We start from the raw sequence: 13,232 nt of genomic DNA, 5'->3' as shown, positions 1-13,232 counted from the left end.
AAAACTTAATTAAATACTTATTTAATCAGTGTTTATCATATACGCATTTTTCTACGATCAGAAGGAATGAATGATTTTTTACATACATTTTCCGCAAAGTTTTTCTTCAGCAAAAAATAATTAACTTTTTCTATAAATTATATTGGGAAGCTAGTCAATAAAACGAAGACAATTTATAATTATATTATAATAATAAAAATTCTCAACCTCTAAAATTGTGGTTCTATTGACTGCTCGTGACAAAGCAAAAGGGTGGCACAGGGTATTGAAATCAATATACCAACAAATGTAGTCCATAATAGATGTGATAACATTTTTAGGGAAAATAGAAATGATAATTATCTGCTTAATATATAAAGATTAGTATGTCTATGAATTATCAAACTGTAAAATTTTATGCAGATGTTTGTTTACAACTGCACATATACAGGGGAGATTAAATTACATCGATATCATAATTCATTATTACAATATTATTACACTAGGGAGCAGTGGGGTTCATTATTTTTAGGGCATTACTAAAAATACCATGAGATGTTGCTAACTATTGAACATTTTAGGAGTTTTTTATCCCACCTTCCACGTACGGCACACAAAAATTTAAAGAACTTTTACGAACAATGTTTTACTCCAACAATACAATTATGAACCTAAATGGCTCGAAGTTGCTTTACATCTAATGCTGATACTGTGCATAAACGTCTTTTGATGTACAAAACCATTTCATACACAAAAATCACATTAACAAGCTACCCTTGCTTTCCCAATACACCATTTACTTCATCTCCCTCTGTTAGTTAGTTATTATATTATGCGCACCATAAACATGTTACAATCGAGTATGAACCTAGTGTCGGAAAAGCTCTTATGCTTGGAAATAAATAAAATCTTACAGATTTAAATTATACATTTTTAATAAAAACATGGCTCATTGGTTCAACTATTGACTTTAATAACCCAAAGCTTCAAATTAGTTTAATAAATCGGATTCCTATGTTCTTTGGGAGATTATAATAAATCATGTAATCTCATCCCTGTGACTGAGTGTGCGCACATAATCAAAAAAATTCAAAAAATGCTAATCACTGTTTCTAGCAAGCCATAAACCTGAGTTTATCTTCAAGAGTTACTAATAACAGTTAGCATCATTGGTTCAAAGAGGTAGAGCACATATTCCAGCTGTTCAGTTAAAAATGACTTGCAACAAACAAGTCCATAAAAACATGTCTGAAATCCTTCTAAATCATCCTCCTCGCATATGTGCACCTAGCTCACCAAATTGATCATCAGCCTCCACTGTATCTTCAGATAGCCGGACTGCATCTAGCTTCTGCTTGAGAATTTCAATGGCATTTAACAATAATTGAGAAGCTTTAACTGCTCCAGTAGATTCAACTGTGAATATGAAGCTATCCTGCTTTGCAGTGATTTCAACTAGTCCAGGCTTTCCCATAGCTTCCGCTTTCTTAATCACCTCGTCATCATAACTGTATGCCTCAGGGTCCACCACCATCACCTAATAATAAATTAAATATGAAAATCCAGAACGATAAATAAATTATCTCAAGACATAATGCATTTGAAGGAACAATATATAGTTACAAATCAAACAGAACCTCATAATGGATTTTTATTAAGAATTCACATAAGATAGAAGTTTGTACAGCACTTATATCAATTTAAAGAAAACTTTGTAAGCTATGCTTCAGCAGAAATGGGATCGATATCTTCTGCAGATAATGATACTCAACATGCTAAAAACTATCACAGCAAGATTGTAAATCTGATACTAAATCACAAAAAACTAAGACTTGGTTGAGACTCATTGTGGAATTGGTAGCTCAGGACCTGCTAAGTCTAGCAATGTTGTGGGCTTGTGGCGCATTGCAGCTGTTGGCCACTATCAAACTCAGGTTATCAGGATTTTTAAGTCACTCCTGCCACATTGTGATTCACAGCCAAAATTGCATTCACTTACAATTGTTTGTGCCACTGTTGGTTCATGGAGAGTAAAGCCCCAGTTTGCCCCCATTTATTTTTCCAACCCTAAGTTTTGGTATTTTCATTGCAGCTGTTGGCCACTATCAAACTCAGGTTATCAGGATTTTTAGGTCACTCCTGCCATGTTGTGATTCACAGCCAAAATTGCATTCACTTACAATTGTTTGTGCCACTGTTGGTTCATGGAGAGTAAAGCCCCAGTTTGCCCCCATTTATTTTTCCAACCCTAAGTTTTGGTATTTTCATTGATGCCCCTTCTTGAGTGACTGTGAGAAGTGAAGATAATTGGAAAGTAATGGTTACTTTTCCCACAAGAAGCATTATTCAAAACATCAAACACTAATGTCCATAATTGAACACAGAAAGAGGACAAGTACCTCTAATTGCAGTTTCCACTCTACATCAACTCAAAAGGTTGCAGTGATAGCACATAATGTTCATGATTAGCAAATATAATCACAAATTAGCTCATAGTTAATTAACATCATACGCATGTTAAGATAATTTCAAAAAGAAAAACATGGATCAATGATCAAACGACCATTTAAGCACAAGACCAAGAAGGCAGGTAAGTATTTGGAAAGTTCAAAAAACAAAGAGCACAAGTATACGGTTAGTAACAGTAACGCCAGCAGCATTACAAATGAAATCAGTGAAATGTGCATAACCAAAATCCTAAGAAAACAAATGAGAATAGGCAAACCTGTTGTGTGACGGGATCAATATCAAACACACGAGTAGGACTACTATCAACCCACTCTCTTTTCTCCTCAAGTGTCAAAGACTCCATCAAATCCTCATTTATATGAATATCTGGTTCATACATGAAAGTAACAGTTGCTGCTGGTGACCATTTGGCATGATCCTTACCAATCCCCTTCCTAGCAATTGCTCTCAGCCTCAGCTCCTGACCTCTCCTCAACTTCACAATTATAATCCCCCTACATTCAACACAAACAAAAACTCAAATCACACATATCCTCCAATTAAATCCAAAATTAAAACTCCCTCAGCATCAATGAAGACTTAGTTAACAACATCTAGTTGAAAATGAAGAAAAAAAACATCAAAAGGGTTATTTTTATATCAAAAGGTAAAGTAAAGTCAAGCTTATAGGTTATTTTTATAAGCTATCCCAAAGGTCTTACAAAAATAAACTGAAAACAGCTTATAGACAAGTCATAAAAGGTTTCCATAAGCTCTCCCACACAGTCTCACAAATGTTAATATCAATGCTAATGTGAGTAGATAAGCTCAAATAATTCAATCCAAATAGACCCTAAATGAGATTAAAACAAAATCCATACATAGAATCACATTTGGAAAAAAAAAGTCAAATACCCAGTTGAAATAAAAGAAAACCCATTCTAGAAAAAAAAAACAATTTATTTTATTAGGGTTTAAGAAGGAGGAAGCAAACCTGCCATCAGAAGATTCAAGAGAAGAAGGGTCAGCAGAGAAATCAACAGGAACAACAGTGTGATCAGAGCTATAAAGATCCTTACTAGTAACATCAAGTGTCTGATCAGTAATACACTTAACCCTAAGATGAAATTCAACGGAACAATACTCACACTGTCCATCACCATCACAAGCGTCACAGTCACGTGAGAAACGCATGGCCATAGCACGTTCACTTGTAAGAGGAATGAGACCGAGTCTGTGAGCAATGAACTCGTCATTGAGGACGGAGGAGTTTACCTCGATTTCAACTAGGTCTATGGCGATGGTGGGAACTTCTGATATCATCACGCGCCGAAGCGCGTTGGCCACGCTAGCGTCGGTGTCGCGAAGTTCGAATTTCATGTAATCATCTTTAAGCTCGCGGATTTTGACACGAGGCATGCGTGCGTATGATGCACCCTCCATAGTTTGATGTTGAGCAGAGCGTAAGAAGAAGAAATGTGTGTTGTGGTTGGCTTTCTTAAAACCCCTTTCGCAAACCCCCGAATGTGCTTGCTCAATATTCACTGCTACTTTTCTCTACTCTCTATTCTTTAGGGATCAATTTGTCATTTCATCTATTCCTTTCTAAACTTTTTCTCTCCAAACACACTCAATAATCAGTACAGAACAAGTCAATTTTCCACCTTTTTCCTCCAAAAAATATTAAATCATAACAGTTATTGTAATTTAAAAAGATACTAACTTTGTTTAATATGTATATTTTTTGTAGATACGTGCTAACATAACCCACGTTTTAAGGGTTGTATAAATAGTAATTAGGGTTTTTTTTTATATGTTTGCAAATTAATATGTTTTAGTATTATTAAATTTATTGAATAGTAGTTAAATTATAGGACTTTAATTATCAAGTTATAGATCTAATGACATCAAAACTTTTAGGTTTTGCAATTTGAGTCTCTTTTGATTTGTTATGGTTAATTATAAAAATAATTTATATAATTGTTTAACATTAAAATTAACTGAAAAATGTACTTATACTATTGGTTTAGTCGGTCTTTAATAAACAATAGATGAATCTTAGTTAGAATGGACTAATAAGAAATTAACTTTATTATGATTAAAATTTTGATAATATCGATACACTCTTTTTTCTTTCTGTCTAGCAATTACATCTTAAAAATATAAAATACAAAACTTTTTTGTTAAAAATATATATGATTTCCAATAAAAAATTATTATCTTAACAAATTTGCTATCTACACCCCTCACTTTACTACCTACACTCCTTTATTTTTTTAAAAGACATAATACTCAAATTGCCTTTGCATATTTATAATATTCTTTAACTTCATTCATTATTTCATCACCACTTTTAACCACTCAAAACTCACATATCACAAAATTATCATAACTCACCCATCATATTTATTGTTCTATTTTTGAGTTCGTAATTTTTTTCAAAATCTGAGAACATTACGTGAACTGAATTCACGTACGTTGTAAAATTGTAAAAATATCAGAATGTACGTGAACTGAGTTCATATACATTGTAAAATTGTAAAAATCTCATGTTGTACGTAAACTGAGTTCACGTAAACGTACTTGAACTGAGTTCATGTAAACGTACTTGAATTGAGTTCACATACGTTGTAAAATTGTAAAAATCTCAGGTTGTACGTGAACTGAGTTCACGTAAACGTACTTGAACTGAATTCACATACATTGTAAAATTGTAAAAATCTCAGAGTGTACGTGAACTGAGTTTACGTAAACGTACTTAAACTAAGTTCACGTACATTGTAAAATTGTAAAAATCTCATGTTGTACGTGAATTGAGTTCACGTAAACGTACTTAAACTGAGTTTATGTAAACATACGTGAACTGAGTTCACGTAAATGTACTTGAACTGAGTTTACGTAAATGTACTTTTAAAATGATTAAAATGAAGGTTAGGGTTTTTAGGATATGGATGAAGATGTTGATGAAGAAGAAAGTTAGGGTTTTGAAGATGAAGATGTTGATAAATATGAAGATTATGGTTTTGAAGATGAAGATGAAGATGTAGACAATAAGTAAGGGTATTTTGGATAATCTATTTTTTTTTTTTGAAAAAGGAGGGTATGGGTAGTAAAGTGAAGAGTGTAGGTAGCATTTTTGTTATCTTTAATGTATCAAGAAGCCTCGTCAAAACACTTGTAATAGTATTGTCGTGGAAAACGTATTATTAATTAGATTAATCTTGGTGTATTGAAAGATTATTTAAAAGTAGTGTTGATAATATCTATAAATCTAAGTAAGTTTATTATTAAATAAATTTAATAATAACCTGCACCTAAAATTTAATTTAGATTAAAATTTATATACCAAAAGAAAATTATACATTTAAAAATATTAAATAAAATTAATGAATATATGTATCTAAAAACAAAACAAAAAAATATAAAATTGTTAGTGAGATGCATATTAATACGTCGTCTCCACCCTAACTTATAATTTTGAAGAAAACTCATACCGAATTAAAAAGAGTATTTCTCCATCAAATTTGATATAAATTTAGATAAATATCGATTATGCGTATTCCCTTGTCATGTCAATACTCTCAAGTTAATTAGGTGGTCTGAACATGAACAAAAGTAAGGTTGAAATAACAAGAGATTTACTAACAAAATAACAACTAATTATATTTACTATTTCAAAAAATATATCAGAATACTCTGCAAAAGCTCAAAGCTCAAGTGTTGCAAAACAAAACATTGGCTGAAACATGGAACCTCTACTGCGATATGAATGTTGCACGAGAGTAATCTTAGTCCTGTTATCTTTGAGATGGATTCATTGTTTGTTGTTGAATTTGTCAATAAAAGTATTACTTCCATTCTTCATGTCTTCTTTTGGATGATATCCCATGTCTTATTCATGTTTAGGGTTGGGATGCTTCAGTCATTCACATTTATAGAGAAGCAAATTGTAGTGCGGATTTGGTTGCCAAATTTGACTACATAAAAAATTGGAGTTCCTCTTCCTTCTCTGTGTTTGTTCATCTACCCCAAATACATTACAGAAAACTAAGATTAAAACAAACTAATATTGTTGTTCCCCCTCCCTTTCCAAAGTTATGTCTTTTTTATGATGCTCGAGCTCTTCCATGACCGACCTTGTGGTGTAGTCTCTCTTTTTTAAGAATCTATCAACAAAAAGAACATTGGCCCTGGGTTTGGAATGGTGTTTTAGTTCTCAATGCTTGGGGGAGTGCTTTTGTTTCACAAATGTTTGTGACCACTAATGTGATTTTTTCTTGTCTAGTTATAACAACAACAAAAAATTGAGAGTTAGTGACAAATTCAAAAATAATAATTTATCATTAAAATTTTATCAGAAATAAATATTTTTCAACTCAAATCATTTCAGTTCTAAATCAATTTTGTTAAAATCAGTTTTGCAATTATTTACCCAAAAAAACGTTTTGGAAGAGTGAATTTATTTTAGACCAAAACAGCAATAGACTATTCGCTTGCCTCCTAACAAAAGTGTTGGATTGTAAATTTGTAACTAGCATGAGAAGAAATAAGAGCCCTACATTGAGAAAGTAAGCAACCACAACTTATTCTCAAAGGATGTATTGAGAATGACATTAACTATAACTTGACTGTCAGATTCAAACATTACATGCTCAAAACAAAACCATAACTATGAACCTTATTTAGAGCTTAATCTAGTTAAGCTCAGATCATATAGTGATCTTTCTTGTTCTTTTTATTTTTTTTCCTTTTACCTCTTTTGGGTGTATGGAAAGAAAGTTGGCTAAAATATTGCATTCTTACAATGAATTTCAGGTTGAAATTACAGATATGACACATAACTTGCACAAGGAGTAACAGAAACTGGATTATGAATGAATTGTATTCCTTGTAGTAGTAACAGTGCAATGTATTATTGATCATTAAAAAGAAACGTTTGCATCTTCATATATGTATACACCCATAATATATATGATCAAACTGGAATCACTATATGCTTTCAGAAGCAAGAGAAAGAGACTCCTGTCATAACATGGAATAGAACCACTAATCGTAATTGGCATGTACCAACTCCAAATGATAAAAAGATCAGATGTTTTAGTGCATATGATGCCTACAAGATGAGAAACAAAAATCAATCAGTCGATTGAGACACTGAATCCAATTCACTGATGCTTTGATTTATATTTAGCAAACGTATTTACTAACCTTAGAGTCTCTTTTGTACCACGCCGTATTTTGCAGCGTATGGTAGGGAGTCCAAGTCGCTGATGTGCCTCATACCGATGACAGCCAGAGAAACCTACAACGATCAATGATAATATAATAGATATATTGAGATTTCACTGTAATCATAGATCTTGGAAATAAGATTGTCCTCAATGGTAGACCTTTCAAGTCCTTCAACTGATTGTTTTAATTGTTTATAGGGATAATGATGAGCTAGCAATATACAAAAAACATAAGATTAATATATCATATGATGCCACACAATTCAAAAAAGCACATACCATAATAGTTTCCATCAACCTCGAGCACATCAATCTGCATCACTTAAAAGGAACTTCAATTAGAAGCTCATCAATATATTCTGATGAATGAGAAATTTATTTTAATAGGAGGATGAATTGTAAGTTTTACCACCACAAAATGCAAACAAATCATAGAGTACAGAATATTAAATTCAGTAACATAATCATTTTTTTCTGACCCTTAACCTCCCCGGTATTCAACAGTGCAAAGATGTATGCACTCATCAGAGTAATTATCAGAACAAACAGTCTGCATATTTATAATGGTAATTTAATAAGCAGAGGCATGCCATTGCCATCTCTAACTAGTGACCAAATTTGGATTGCATACACACAATTTTCCCCATTTTCAGAATAGTAGAACTAAAATACAAAGACTAAATAACATACTAAGATTTTGAATATAAATTTACAAAAGAGAGCAAATGCTTACAGGAACTTGAAGACCAATTTGACTAATACTATCCATGAGTTCTTGAACTTTGTTTGAATCATTTGATCTAGTTCTCATCAGAGGCCTTCTTATCTTATCTATAGGAAGTTCCAAAATCACTGGACCACCACCACCAGAACTTCTTCCAGAAACACCAGAAGGAGCCCCTAATTTTTTTATTTTAAATAATAATAATTCAGTTTAAATTTTGAAAAATACAAGAAAAACAAAAGATAATAATTTTAATTAATCAACAGAAAGAAAGAGAGGGTGTGATGTACCATTAGGACTGGATGAAGCAGACACAGTAAAACTCCTCAAAATACATGGAACCTTAAGAACAAAATTTGCCATTTTTTTTTCTTTTTCTCTGCACCCATTTTTCTTTTCGTTGTGTGGTTTTATATTATTTATGGCCAAAAAATATTGAGAATGTGAATCATGTGTGGTAAGCTATTTATTACATCATAGGCATGACCCACCATTTTCAACGGCCAAGATTCTTCCTTTACAAGCACTATCGGAAGGATCGTTGACACTGAATTAGTACCCCTAAAAGATTTTCGAGAGAAAATTAAATAAATATAAATTTACAACTTCCCTTACTTCAAGAAACCATGGCAGCTATGGTTCCTTTCTCTCTTCTTAGGTACACTTTTTATTCGTTCATTTTATGTGTTTGTTGTGTGAAATATTGAATCGTGCGTGCTTTGAATGATTGGCGCAGGAACTACTCGCAACTGGTGTCGGCAAGAGCTTTCGTCGTAAAACCAAACAACTTCAATTTCTCCAAATCCGTTCTTCCTATTCAATCTCGCAGGTTTTCTTTTTCTTTTTGAATAATGTGTATTTTGTAAGGTCAAAGTTGTATTTTTAATGAGACGGGTATTACATAAAACAATAAAAGTTGAAAACTTTGTTTGCATAGAGAATTCAGAATCATCTACATTTCATTTTCAGGAGTGTAGCTGTTTCTCTTTTTTATTTATTTTTTATATATTTCAAATGTGAGAAATTGGAACTTCTGCAACCTAATTTATATTTGGATAACCTTGTTTCAGATTGGCAGCTCTATGAGGTAGCTTGTGAAAAATAAAGTCAAAATCATTATTTCTCCAAAATAAGATGTTAACAAACATGCTGATATATAACCATTATTTCATTGAGTTTCAGTTAAAGACAAATTGATCAGGAGTACCTGAATTTGAACCTAGACCGGAACAATCATTAGCTAAAAGTTACTTACCTCCCAGCCAAATCTTGGATTACCGAGTCCCTTTCTTCTGAGAACTGGAGGATTATAACTGAAAAAATGTTGATGTAACTACTGGATGAATAAACTAAAACTGTAAAGCTATTTCCAAAAATGTTGCATGGGTACCTTAGAAAGGATCGTTTGAGAGTGTTTGCATTGTTAGGGGTAACACAAAATATACATGTTTATTGTCATCCAATACCAAGTTTTGGTAGAACTTGTTGATGACCAGAATCTGTTTTGGAGATATATATGCTGTTTGTTTGCTATTATCTTTGTGTCTTCCTCTTGTTTGGAGTAGCTTTAGTTTTTTGACTTGTTGTCAATTGATGTTTGTTGGCATTTTGCTTACGCATTACAGGTTACCATTTAGTGCCAGTGCTGCAAACAATGAACAAGCTGCAGCCAAAGCAGCTGCTGTTAATGCTGATAGTGGAGCACCAACAATGTATCAACCTTAAACTCTGCAGAATGTTTATCTTTCTGAAATATGTTTGGAACTTCCAAGTTTTGTCTCTTCAAAATCCATTATCACTAACAAACTTCACAGACAATTCAAAATCAAAGAACATTGATAGATTTTAAATTTAAATGCATGGTTACTTCTTTTTTGCATGGGATTACAATATCGTTATTGAACACAAAATAAAAGAGAGAACCAATCTAATTGCAAGGTAGAAACTTTTCAAAGCATTCAACCAATGTTGAAGACCTCAAGTACCGTTTCTCTCTCTCTCTCTAACACATACATCTAATGAATCTAATTAATTTTTCTTTGCAGATTTGACAAGATCATAAATAAGGAAATCCCTTCAAGCATTGTATATGAAGATGAAAAGGTCCTAGCCTTTCGGGACATCAGTCCACAGGCTCCGGTGCATGTTCTGGTCATTCCAAAATTCAGAGATGGATTAACAGAACTTGGGAAGGTCATTAATCATCTTGTTCTTTATGTACATTAACTTAAAAATTTAGTTTTTATATGTAGACCAGCTTATGGTAACAAGGATGCAATAGAACATTATTCTTCAGTTTCTAGCTGATTGAGATTTTTGTTAGCTTTGAGATATTTGGATGTTTCCTTACATAGTATCTGAAGCTGAAGCACAAAAATAAAATCTACATTTGCAGGCTGATGCTAGACATGAGGAAATATTGGGTCAGCTTCTCTATGCCGCCAAAATAGTCGCTGAGAAAGAAGGTATCCTTGATGGATTTCGTGTTGTTGTCAACAGTGGTGCGAGTGCCTGTAGGTTCTTTTTCTTCTCAAAACTTGTTCCCTTTCTAATAATGGTATGATATCTTGTTTGCTATGTCTCACTAACCCCATTTTATTACTCTGATTAGGCCAAAGTGTGTATCATCTGCACTTGCATGTCCTAGGTGGGAGACAGATGAATTGGCCACCTGGTTGAAGGTTGAAAGTTAATCATTGTTGATTCCTGCGGAGCTTAGAAATAGGTGGAATGTTTTTTGTTATTGAAACACCTAAACTTATCCCGCTTTGTGGTTGTATTATGTTTTAAACTATGCTTAATATGAGAGGGAAAAGAGAGAGAGAGAGAACTCTGAATGAACTACATCAGTATGCTCATGTAGAAGTAAGGGATTACACGAAATGAAATAGTGGAAACCGTAACATAGAACAGTGGTGTGATGAAAGTCATGGGGGGTCGGTTGCCTCTTTTTCAGAAGAGTTTCCAACAAGTTCAGTCTCTATCTTTGAGTTCAAGATTGGTTTAAACAAACAATTGCTAACTGTGCAGTTCTTGTGGGTATATTCACGCAACACCACACTCAAACAAACCATTTGGATTCAAACACTACCGCTATCTTAAAACATAATCTTCATTTCGTTTTTGCTTATGAGATTTTAAGTACTAACAGGGTGGACACAATTATGGTTGACAAGCAATAAATAAATTTGAGTTACAAATAAAAGAGCTACCGGTGCATATATACTACAAAAGAACCAAGAGGGAAAGACCAAGCACGCTACGATTATAAAGAATAAAATAATTATGACTTTATTTTTTATCCTGTACAATACAATCACGATACAAACTGACATCTTAGCCTAGTCTAATATGTAGGTTCATGGAATCTACAGTGATAGATCGCGTTGAGTACACGTACATGGCAGATGACAAGCTATGTCCAGCATCTACATAACACAATTATACCAGCCCCGTAGTACAGGAATTTTATTGGGAAGTCACCCTTATGAGAAATAAGAGACAACATTTACAACTATCAGTTTCTTAATTTTCTCGTCCCCGCAAAATGTCCCGTCAAAACTGAGCTCAGGTTCATGGGATGCCAAAGCTGATCTGATTGTGAGATAAGTGCTATAAGGTTCTAATGGCAGTCTGGTTTGTACATACACAAGAGCAATCAGGTTCCTTTGCAAACAGCCTTTTCTCGCGGTTAATCATCAATTTGATCAAGGGTAGTTTTTTCGAAACTTGGCGCCAAATCTCATTAACTGTCCCTTCTTGTTCTTCATATTCAAAATATCGCTTCACCTGACACCAGATAAATAAATAAAAAATAATCAAAAAAAGTGAACTAGAAAGACATCTTCAACCCTAAATTCTCAGAAATCATTACTTGAATTTTGTACCATTTCTACTTGTACATCTACCAGAAAGAATAAGTACACCGTGAGACAAGGATATTCAAGGGCGAACATGCCTAACGACATACAGGTAAGAAGCAATGAGAATCTAACCTGGCATAAAGATTATACAAGTACTTATATGCTATGAATCTATTAGGGACTACAAGCTCAGATGAGAAGGTGAGCAAAAAGGATTCTTGTTTTACACAAAAGAGATGCACTCAAATCAATAAAGTAGCATAACAGAAAATCAATGACAAATCAGCAAAATTTTATTCGTGATAAACAATGATTAACTACTAAAGTTAAAACTTACTACACATAACCCCATCTCCTCATTAATTAGCATACCTTTGTATACTAATGCAAAAAACTTAGAAGAAAGATGAAGAAAAAGAACATAAGCACTATTGGCTATAAGTAGCCATGTCAACCAGTTTCTATCAAAATTGTCATACTTTTTTTTTTGAAATGGCTAAAAACAAAATTGTCATACTATGTATTAATGCTGTCATACTTTCCGATATATTAATAAAAATGCAATAGGGAAAGTAAAACAAAAGGTAGTAAAAACACCCACAAATTTTATCGCAAAAGTAAACTATTCCAGCCCTACTACCAACCTCTTTTAGTTCTTTCTGATATTCCAAGATTCTATCTGCGGTCATGCCTCTCAAAATTGACACCAGATATCCTGGCTTAATAGCAGGAGCAGTTTCCACAAACACAGCAATCTTTCTATAGTCTATAGTATCTTCAAAAGGCAACTCAATACTATCACTGACAATCACCGGAATGCACAAGCTAACAATTGCATCAAATAATCGGCAGGCTGATGGTGTATCTCCAGCAGGATGTAAGCAGAACTTTGATGTATGCATTCCTTGCGAAGCTGCCCGCCGACTCTCTCTGGACTGTGCTCCATGCTTAATTATAACACCCTCTTCTTTTTCTAGAATTTGAAAG

At 33.3% G+C, this 13,232-nt stretch overlaps 4 protein-coding genes and 1 long non-coding RNA gene across 5 annotated transcripts in view; 1 reads left to right on the top strand and 4 right to left on the bottom strand.

Annotated features, from left to right (window-relative positions):
• Positions 1 to 943: 943 nt before the first annotated feature.
• LOC101498093 (DNA-directed RNA polymerases II, IV and V subunit 3-like) lies at positions 944 to 3,993 on the bottom strand. Its single transcript, XM_004505243.4, has 3 exons — positions 3,422 to 3,993; positions 2,705 to 2,942; positions 944 to 1,516 (listed from the first exon to the last, which is right to left on the bottom strand). The coding sequence occupies exons 1-3, from the start codon at positions 3,868 to 3,870 to the stop codon at positions 1,244 to 1,246; spliced, it is 960 nt and encodes a 319-aa protein (XP_004505300.1). The 5' UTR covers positions 3,871 to 3,993; the 3' UTR covers positions 944 to 1,243.
• LOC113787184 (uncharacterized) lies at positions 1,883 to 2,698 on the bottom strand. Its single transcript, XR_003473644.2, has 2 exons — positions 2,379 to 2,698; positions 1,883 to 2,267 (listed from the first exon to the last, which is right to left on the bottom strand). It is a non-coding gene; the product is annotated as an uncharacterized lncRNA (long non-coding RNA).
• A 3,288-nt stretch (positions 3,994 to 7,281) lies between the features above and the next one.
• Positions 7,282 to 8,807, bottom strand: LOC101497213 (sulfiredoxin, chloroplastic/mitochondrial). Its single transcript, XM_004505240.4, has 5 exons — positions 8,673 to 8,807; positions 8,392 to 8,558; positions 7,938 to 7,971; positions 7,636 to 7,729; positions 7,282 to 7,540 (listed from the first exon to the last, which is right to left on the bottom strand). The coding sequence occupies exons 1-5, from the start codon at positions 8,743 to 8,745 to the stop codon at positions 7,525 to 7,527; spliced, it is 384 nt and encodes a 127-aa protein (XP_004505297.1). The 5' UTR covers positions 8,746 to 8,807; the 3' UTR covers positions 7,282 to 7,524.
• An 83-nt stretch (positions 8,808 to 8,890) lies between these two features.
• Positions 8,891 to 11,363, top strand: LOC101497543 (14 kDa zinc-binding protein). The gene is made up of 6 exons (XM_004505242.4): positions 8,891 to 9,040; positions 9,119 to 9,211; positions 10,008 to 10,094; positions 10,428 to 10,575; positions 10,778 to 10,895; positions 10,994 to 11,363. Exons 1-6 carry the CDS (start codon positions 9,009 to 9,011, stop codon positions 11,059 to 11,061), a joined length of 546 nt encoding a protein of 181 aa, XP_004505299.1. The 5' UTR covers positions 8,891 to 9,008; the 3' UTR covers positions 11,062 to 11,363.
• A 263-nt stretch (positions 11,364 to 11,626) lies between these two features.
• LOC101496677 (probable arabinosyltransferase ARAD1) overlaps positions 11,627 to 13,232 on the bottom strand; it is a 3,582-nt gene continuing 1,976 nt past the window's right edge. The window contains exons 3-4 of the mRNA XM_073369742.1: positions 12,890 to 13,232; positions 11,627 to 12,171 (exon numbers count right to left, since the gene is read on the bottom strand). The exon at positions 12,890 to 13,232 is cut by the window's right edge and continues 9 nt beyond it. Coding sequence (XP_073225843.1) covers positions 11,995 to 12,171; positions 12,890 to 13,232 — 520 coding nt within the window. The 3' untranslated portion in view covers positions 11,627 to 11,994. The remainder of the gene's footprint in view (positions 12,172 to 12,889) is intronic.

This window comes from Cicer arietinum, chromosome 6 (assembly GCF_000331145.2).
Source record: "Cicer arietinum cultivar CDC Frontier isolate Library 1 chromosome 6, Cicar.CDCFrontier_v2.0, whole genome shotgun sequence".
In the NCBI taxonomy this organism is placed as follows: Eukaryota; Viridiplantae; Streptophyta; class Magnoliopsida; order Fabales; family Fabaceae; genus Cicer; species Cicer arietinum.
This window is presented reverse-complemented; position numbering and strand designations above follow the sequence as displayed.